This window comes from Prosopis cineraria, unplaced genomic scaffold (genome assembly GCF_029017545.1).
Source record: "Prosopis cineraria cultivar Desert tree isolate PC_DT_omini unplaced genomic scaffold, ASM2901754v1 PC1, whole genome shotgun sequence".
NCBI classification, from domain to species: Eukaryota; Viridiplantae; Streptophyta; class Magnoliopsida; order Fabales; family Fabaceae; genus Prosopis; species Prosopis cineraria.
The window spans coordinates 24,218,832-24,228,390 of NW_026555332.1; the positions used below are offsets into that span (position 1 = coordinate 24,218,832).

Here is a 9,559-nt window from a genome sequence, read left to right on the forward strand (position 1 = left end):
CCATAGGGAAACACCTTAGTCACTAAATATGGTCCCTCCCACTTAGACTTCAACTTGGCATGCTTATGAATAAACCTTGTTTGGAACAAGAGGACTTGATCTCCTTCTTGGAACTTTTTCCTCAAGATTAGCTTGTCATGAAGGATCCTTGATTTCTCCTTATAGATTCTAGAAGACTCATAGGCATCCAACCTAAGCTCCTCAAGTTCTTGCATTTGAAGAAATCTCTCCTTAGCCGAAAGATGGAAATCCAAGTTTAGTTTCTTGATGGCCCAATAAGCCCTATGCTCTATCTCCACAGGGAGGTGGCAAGCCTTTCCATACACCAATCGAAAAGGAGACATGCCAATGGGAGTCTTATAAGTGGTCCGATAAGCCCACAAAGCATCCTCCAAGTGTAAAGACCAATCCTTCCTATTTGTGTTCACCACCTTGTTTAGGATTTTCTTGACTTCTCTATTTGATACTTCGGCTTGGCCATTAGTTTGGGGATGATATGGTGTAGAGATTTTGTGATGCACTCCATATTTAGCCAAGAGAGCCTTCATCATCTTATTGCAAAAGTGGGATCCTTGGTCACTTACCAAGGCCTTAGGAACTCCATACCTACAAAAAATATTAGATTTGAGAAACTTCAAAACAATCTTAGCATCACAAGTTCTAGTAGGAATGGCTTCAATCCACTTTGAAACATAATCAACACCAAGTAATATGTACTCAAAACTAAAGGATGGTGGAAAGGGACCCATGAAGTCAATGCCCCAAACATCAAAAATCTCACAAAATAAAATGGGTTGTTGAGGCATTTCATGTCTCTTACCCTAACTACTAACCTTTTGACATTTCAAGCATGCTTTACAAAATTCATAAGAGTCTTTAAACAAGCTAGGCCAATACAATCCACAATCTAAAACCTTCCTAGCTGTCTTATTTGAGCTAAAATGACCACCACATGCATGAGAGTGACAAAATTCAAGAACAGAAGGCACATCAACATCATCAACACACCTCCTAATCACTTTATCACTACAAATCTTCCACATCAAAGGTGGTTCCCAAATGTAAAATCTAGACTCTCTTTTCAATTTTTCAATGGCAAAACGTGAAGCACAAGGAGGCAAGACTCTACACTCAATATAGTTAGCAAAAGAGGCATACCATGGAGGCTTAGATGAAATGGCACACAATGCCTCATCAGGAAATGAATCACAAGGAATAGTAGGGTTAGAGTTTACCATAGTAGCTTTTAAATGAGGTAGTCTAGACAAATGATCCGCTACTTGATTGGTAGAACCACTCCTATCCCTTATCTCCACATCAAATTCTTGCATTAAGATCACCCATCGAATCAAGCGAGGCTTAGAATCTGTCTTCTTAAACAAGTACCTCACAGCAGCATGGTCAGTGTACACAACAACTTTAGAGTTAAGAAGATATGATCTAAATTTATCAAGTGCAAAAACAATAGCAAACAACTCTTTCTCAGTTGTGGTGTAATTAACCTGAGCTGAATCTAGGGTCCTAGATGCATAAGCAATCACATATGATAACTTGCCCTCTCTTTGACCAAGCATAGCTCCCACAGCAAAATTAGAAGCATCACATGACAACTCAAAAGGTAAAGACCAATTTGGGGCTTTAAGAATGGGAGGGGAAATGAGCATGCTTTTTAAAGTGTCAAAACTCCTTTTGCAAGCATCATCAAAAACAAAATCAACATCTTTTTGTAAGAGTTTAGACATAGGCAAAGCAATTTCACTAAACCCCTTTATAAATCTCCTATAAAAGCCTGCATGTCCCAAAAATGATCTCAAATCTTTCAAACAAACAGGATATGGCAAAGAAGCAATCACATCTACTTTGGCCTTATCCACCTCTATGCCATTGGAAGAAATCAAATGGCCTAAAACAATTCCTTTATCTACCATGAAATGGCATTTTTCAAAGTTAAGCACAAGCTTCTTTTCAATGCACCTACCAAGCACTTTATCTAAAGAATGCAAGCATGAATCAAAGGACTCACCATACACAGTAAAATCATCCATAAAGACTTCCATGCAATGTTCAATAAAATCACAAAATATGGACATCATGCATCTTTGAAAAGTACCAGGTGCATTGCAAAGACCAAAAGGCATCCTCCTATAGGCAAATGTACCAAAGGGGCATGTAAAGGTAGTCTTATCTTGGTCACTAGGAGCTATAGGAATCTGAAAATACCCACTAAACCCATCTAGGAAGCAATAATGGGACTTGGAAGCCAATCTCTCAAGCATTTGATCAATAAAAGGCAAAGGAAAATGGTCCTTCCTAGTCACATTATTGAGCTTCCTATAGTCTATGCACACTCTCCAAGCATTTTGAACTCTAGTTGGAACAAGCTCTCCTTTCTCATTTTTTACCACAGTAATCCCCCCTTTCTTAGGTACAACTTGGGTTGGAGACACCCACTCACTGTCAGCTATAGGATAGATGATCCCAGCACTAAGTAGCTTAACAACCTCTTTCTTTACCACATCTAAAATCAATGGGTTAAGTCTCCTTTGTGGTTGCCTAATGGGCTTAGCATTGTCCTCAAGAAAAATTTTATGTGTGCACACAATAGGGTCAATACCAGGAATGTCAGCCAAAGTCCAACCAATAGCATGTATGTTCTTTCTCAACACATCAAGTAATGCATTTTCTTCCTCAAGAGATAAAGAGTTAGAAATTATTACCGGAAGCTTCTCATTCTCAATGAGATATGCATACTTGAGATTGGATGGTAAAGGCTTCAACTCCAAGGTAGGTGGCTCTACACAAGAGGGAATGAGCTTCTTCAAGTCTAATTTGGTGGAATATTCCATGGTACTATCTTGTCTTTTAGGCTTGTCACTTGTTTTTGATTTCTCCTCTTCTTTCTTTACAGCCTCCCCCTTTTCTTGCAACTTGTCCTCAAGTGCTTGGACTTGAGCCACGGCCTCGACATGTGAAAGTGTAGAATTTTCCTCCAATAGCTTGGGAATCCTAAGAACATCAAGCTCGAGTGGAGAAAAACTCATAGATTCGGCCTTAATGGCTTTAGTACCTACAACACAAGAAGATATACCCTTCTCAAGCATTTCAAGATCAAGCATAGGAGATATTTTAAACAAATCATGAGAAGAAGTAGTTGCATCATTCAAGCATGCATCAATCTCTAAACAAATAGGACAACTACATCCATCAATACATGTAGTAGTAACAAGAGACAAATCATCATCAACATGTGAGAAAGAATCAAGCATGTGAGACTCACAAGCATCATGAAGCAATAACTCAATGGAACTTACACCTAACAAAGAATAATCCTCAAAAGGATGTTTCATTGCTTCATATATATTAAAAATAACATGATCCTCTCCACATTTCAAAATCAAACTACCTTTTTCCATGTCAATCAATGTACGGGCAGTCCTCATAAATGGCCTTCCTAAAATCAAAATATCATCCCCACTCCCTTCTTTTGACATATCAAGCACATAGAAATCCACAGGAAATAATAGACCTTTAACACAAACCAACAAGTCTTCTACTACTCCATGTGGTCTTCTAACACTTCTATCCGCTAATTGGCATATCATAGGTGTCTTATGCATGCAATCAAGACTCAAGGCATGATAAATTGAAAGAGGCATAACATTAATGGCTGCACCTAAGTCTATCAATGCATGAGAAAAATGTGTGTTGCCAATCTTGCATGGAATTGTGAAGGAACCAGGGTCCTCACATTTTATAGGGAGTTGAGGCTTCATGATAGCACTCACAGATGAGGGTAATTGTACCCTTGCATTAGGCCTAAATTTTCTTTTATTTGTACAACAATCTTTCAAAAATTTGGCATACTTAGGAAAGTTCTTAACTACATCCATCAAGGGTACATTAACATGAATCTTGTGGAAGAAATCATATACCTCTTGATCAAATTGTCCCTTTACTTGCTTAGGGACCACTTGTGCTTGTGGAAAAGGAAGCTTCTTCATAATCTCTTGACTTTGCTTTCCTTCTTCCTTCCTTGAACTCTCCTTTCTTGTTTCACTTTGCTCGGCCTCTCCCTCTTTTTCCTTACTAAACAACTCGGCCATAGTCCCCTTTTCCACCTTAGATGGTGGTTGCTCACATATGATCTCCTCAATGTTTTCATCCTCATCATCTCTACAAAAAGATGCATCATTAGGAGCAAAAGAAGAACTAGAAACATTAACATCAATTGAAGAATTTAAAGAGGGCTTCTCGGCCTTCCCTTGTCTTTTGTCTTCTTGTACTCTTTCTCCCAACTCCTTGCCACTCCTCAATGTGATAGCATTAAGATTAGCTTTAGGATTAGCAACGGTGTTGGATGGTAATGTAGAGGCTTGAGCATTGGCTGCACTTAATTGGTTAGCAAGCATATTCATTTGAGAAGTAAGGGCATCAATTTTAGAGTTCATGTTCTCACACTTGTTACCCATACTCTCTACCTTGTTCCCTAAGCCATCATACATGTTTTTATACAAAGAGTTCATTTCAATCAACTGCTTACGTAACACATTCACATCATTAGAAGAGTTCGAATTAGAAGAACTCTCAATTGGAACAAGCCTCCTATCACTATAAGAATTAGAAGAAGGTGTAAGAGAATTACCACTTGGATTGTAGCTTTGAGAAGAGCTACCTTGAGACAAATGAGGTGCAGGGTCACGGCCAAAGGTGTTTTGATAGGATCCTCTTTGTTGATTGTCTTGTAAAGCCACATTTAGATTTGAATAGGAGAAATTAGGATGGTCTCTCCATGAAGGGTTGTAAGTATTAGAATAAGCTCCTTGCCCTTGCCTCCCACCATAGGATTGTTTTCCATTGTAGATAGCATTTACTTGTTCAAACTTAATAGGACAATTGCTTTCTACATGCATAGGTGAGTCACAAAAAGTACAAGAATAAGGGACAAGTGCTTGAGAAGTACTTACATTGCTCACTTGAGATATTTGTGGAGCCAACATTCTCCCAATCTTGGCAGCTAGCAAGTCCACATATGAATCATTAAGAACTGAGGAACCTACCATATTCACATTTCTCTTTTCCCTTGTAGAGTATTGAGCACCACTTGAAGCCATCTTGTCAATTAGTTCCCAAGCCTTTAAGGAAGTGAGGTCAATCAAGCATCCACCACTAGCGGCATCAATGTTAACTTTGTCTCTTGGAATCAAGCCCTCATAGAAATATTGGACTAAATTCTCACTAGAAATTTGATGGTGTGGGCATTTAGCCAAAAGGCCTTGGAATCTAGTCCAATACTCATAGAGACTCTCATCCTCTCCTTGTTGGACCCCATAGATTTGCTTTCTCAAATTGGTGACCTTGGAATTTGGAAAGAATTTATCTAAGAAGAGTCTTCTTAGCTCAACCCATGTGCTCACTTTCACATAAGAAGGGTAGTTGAAATACCATTCCTTTGCTAAACCTTCAAGAGAAAATACAAAAGCCTTAGCTTGAACATCATCAACATTTACATGCATAGGCTTCATAGTATCACAAACCAATAGGAAAGTATGCAAAAACTAATTACAAAGCTAACCCTAATGCAATATAGGGCCAACCCTAGGTCATCTCCCAAGGAATGGTTTTAAGTGTAATTGAAAGTTATCTAGTGAAATAAATCAACCAAAGTTTGTAGGAATTTAGTTATCTAGCTAATTATCTAAACTAATTACCTAATATGCAAGTAATTAAAATGCTAGTGAAAGTGAGTGAAATGAACTTCCCTTTTTACAATAATGGAACCCTAGAGATTAGTTGATTTTGGACTCATTATCTTCTCATGATTAGGCTAAGTTTAGCTTCCCTTTCCTCTTGACTAAAGCTGTCATGTCTTAAGAAAATTATCCTAAGCCAATTAACCTAATTAGCTAACCTCCCTAGGTCTTAGATTAAAGTCCCTAGTTTAATTAACCAATTGGTGAAGACATTAGCCAAGTGATTCACTCAAAATCCTCTCTCAACAGCCACGGTCAAACACATAAATTGAGCAACCACAAGATTATGTCAAGCTACTCAACAACACAAGCATTAACACCACAAGATTATGCAATATTAACACAAGAAATTCACTAATTGAAAAACACAAGATTATGTGCCAAACAAAGAGTGGCAAAATTCAGTCATGGCTGTCCAAGGAAGAAATTAAATGAAACAATCCTCTCTCTTTACATCAACATCAAATTCAAATTAGAATTTATAAGCTAAGATGATTAAACCCTAGATTAAGGAATCTAACCATCTAGTAAAAAGAGAAGAGGATAGGAAACAAAAGAACTTAGCCAATTTGAAGCTCAAGACTCATCCTCCATCTTCATCTCTCTAGGATTCCACAAAGAAACTTAGCCAATCTTCATCTTCAAGAACCCTAGTGATTGCTTGTGAAGGCCAAACTCCATAGCTCTTGAATGATGAAAATGAGCTTCAATCCTTGTGAAAATGGAAGGGATGGAACGAAAATGAAGAAAGAGAAGAATGGTATGAGTTTTGTGGAGGTTTGGTGGCTAAAAATGGAGGTTAGGGTGCTGGAAAATGAAGAACAAAAGAGAGAAAATGAAGAACACTATGAACAAGAGAGAGAGAGAATGTGGAAGATGAATGAGATATGTGTTGGATCCCATTTGAGACTTAAAATGGCGTGCTCCTTGGTGCCTCCCATCAGCTGAAGCTTAATTAAAATAAGAAAAAAGAAATTAAAATGTAAATGGGAGCCTTGTCACACTTGCAAGGTGGCAACTTCCTATTGGTTTGTAGATGATTCCAATGTGTGCCTAATTTCCCATGTGTCATCCACATCATTTTAGCTGATCTAATCCCTCAAAATAATCATAATTCACGTGCAAACCATCAGCCATTGTCCTCAAGGAGTGTTGACCTCAATTGCCCAATTGATGCACAAGTCACATGCCACCTATGTCACATAAATCACATAATTCAATTAAATAGCATATGATATAATAAAATCTAATTCATGTCCAGAATTAAATTCATAATTAGAAGGGAGAATTTATTAAATTAACCAAGTTTTAGGCTGCACAAAATTATATAAAAATTTTCACACAAAGGCAAACCAAAAACTAGGACAAACTAAGACACTTAAGAAAGTGTTGACTTTTTTATTTAATTACTCCCAAACTAAAATGAATTTTAAAAATATAATTTCACCATTCATCAACTGGACATAAAATGCACTTTGTCAATTTTTCTTGTACATTTTCTCAAAAGTTCATTTTTTGGACCAAAATGCCCCTAGTGCACTGATATTAGAAACTTAGGCAAAGTTCCAAATCTAATGCAATGTGTGCACTTGAAGGTGATAAATCATTAATAAAATGGTCCTAATTGACAAATAAAAGTGGGTAACAAATGTGTTCTATCATGCCGGTATCCATACACAAATAGCTCTCTAACTCGAACAGCCTGCTAGCGCCCTTAGCATTCATTCTTCTTTGAATGTTAACTTTCCTTTCTATAGGGTGTTTCATGACTCTCTAAGTATTTTTGCCGTCAGAACTTTTCTAACTCTCTCCTCTTTCATAAAGGACTTCCCTATCTATATATAGTATATAGATAAGGGTTTTCATCTTCCACTTAAAAGCCCATGAAAATTTTATTAAATTTACATAAACTTAATCCATAATATCATATCTAATTCGAATTTATCTTATAAATTCGAATTATAAAATTGACATGATATTCTATCATATCATGTTAGTTATTAAATTTAATATATCATATAAAATTAAATTTAAAACTAACATAACATAACATAATATAATATAATATAATATAATATATCACATATACATATTATATATATATATATACGACGATATATATATATATATATATTATATATATATTTAATATCATATACATATATCACACACACACACATATATATATCTGATACATATATACACATACATATATGGATATATATATAAAACTATATTTTGAATTTTATATTTCATATAACTATATATATAAATATTTATCAAATAAATATTCAAATATATATATATAATTCATTCACCCTATATTACTTTAATTTGTATCTCTATAATTAATCTAAGTCATACCAGTCTTGTTTTATTTATGATCCCTCAAAGATAACCGACCAGGGACATTTAGGACAATCACTATAGTTTGTCTAGGGATACAGTTATCATATTGAACATGAAATTGTTATGATAACAAAAGAGAAATTCATTAAATAACAATGTGCATAGTACAATGATTGGCCTTAGGGCATAATTTCCAACATCCTCCTACTTGCACTGGGTACAATCATTAATTTATCTAATTCCTATTGTCCTCACATGACGCTCATGCTTCACCTGTGTAAGAGGGTTTGTAAGAGGATTAGCAACATTGTCTTCTCCTGCTACTTTGCATATTTTTATATCACCTCTATCATTGATCTCTCTCATAAGGTAGAAATGCTTGAGTATATGCTTGGTCTTTTGATGTGATCTTGGCTCCTTGCTCTGTGCAATTGTACTGCTATTGTCACTGAACAAGTTTATTGGATCTGAGATGCTAAGCACCACTCCTAGTTCAACAATGAACTTCTTGATCCAAACAGCTTCTTTAAATGAATATGATGCTGCTATATACTCAGCTTTTATTGCAGAATCAGTTGTTGTGCTCTGCTTTGAGCTCTTCCAGCTCACTACCCCACCATTTAAGGTGAACACATATCCTGATTGCAATTTAAGGTCATCCTGGTTAGTTTGGAAGCTTGCATCTATGTAACCTATTACAACTAGCTCATCATTCAATCCATTATATACCAAGAATAAATCCTTAGTCCTTCTTAAGTACTTTAGGATAGTCTTGACAGCAGTCCAATAGTCCTCTCCTGGATCTGCTTAGTATCTGCTGGTCATACTTAAGGAAAATGAAACATCCGATCAAATACACAGCATGGCATATATGATAGATCCAATTGTTGAGGCATATGGAACCTTACTCATATGATCTCACTAATTTGTGTACAAGGACACTGGCCTTCACTAAGATGAATGCCATGAGACATGGGGATGAAACCCCTCTTTGAATCTTGCATACTGAACCTATACAGTATCTTGTCTATGTATGTGCTCTAACTTAGGCCTATTAGCTTTTTAGATCTATATATGTGCTCTGACTTAGGCCTATTAGCCTTTTAGATCTATCTCTATAGATCTTAATCCCAATGATGTAAGTGGCTTCACCTAAGTTCTTTATAGAGAAACATTTTCCTAACTAAGACTTGACATTCTGTAAGGTAGGAATGTCATTCCTAATGAGCAGGATATCATCTACATATGGCACTAAAAATATAACTATGTTGCCATTAACCCTTAGATAAAAGGTTCATCAATGTTTTGAATGAATCCAAACTCTTTGATTACTTCATCAAAACATTGAGATGCTTGCTTCAATCCATAAATGGATCTTTAAAGCTTGTGCACCTTTTCAGAGTCCTCTGGACATAGAAAACCTTCAGGTTATGTCATGTACACTTCTTTAAGTAGACGTC

The 9,559-nt window shown here is 36.2% G+C and overlaps 1 protein-coding gene and 1 non-coding gene across 2 annotated transcripts; one reads left to right on the forward strand and one right to left on the reverse strand.

Annotated features, from left to right (window-relative positions):
* Positions 1–473: 473 nt before the first annotated feature.
* On the reverse strand, positions 474–3,233 carry LOC129292808 (uncharacterized). The gene is made up of 2 exons (XM_054930459.1): positions 2,718–3,233; positions 474–606 (listed from the first exon to the last, which is right to left on the reverse strand). Exons 1-2 carry the CDS (start codon positions 3,114–3,116, stop codon positions 592–594), a joined length of 414 nt encoding a protein of 137 aa, XP_054786434.1. The 5' UTR covers positions 3,117–3,233; the 3' UTR covers positions 474–591.
* Positions 3,234–5,241: 2,008 nt separating this feature from the next.
* LOC129296737 (small nucleolar RNA R71) lies at positions 5,242–5,348 on the forward strand. Its single transcript, XR_008589906.1, has one exon. It is a non-coding gene; the product is annotated as a small nucleolar RNA R71 (small nucleolar RNA).
* The last annotated feature ends 4,211 nt before the right edge of the window (positions 5,349–9,559 follow it).

Bases quoted from the DNA above. Each gene is read 5' to 3' on its own strand.
- LOC129292808 (XM_054930459.1), bottom strand. From the start codon at position 3,116: ATGCTTGATCTTGAAATGCTTGAGAAGGGTATATCTTCTTGTGTTGTA.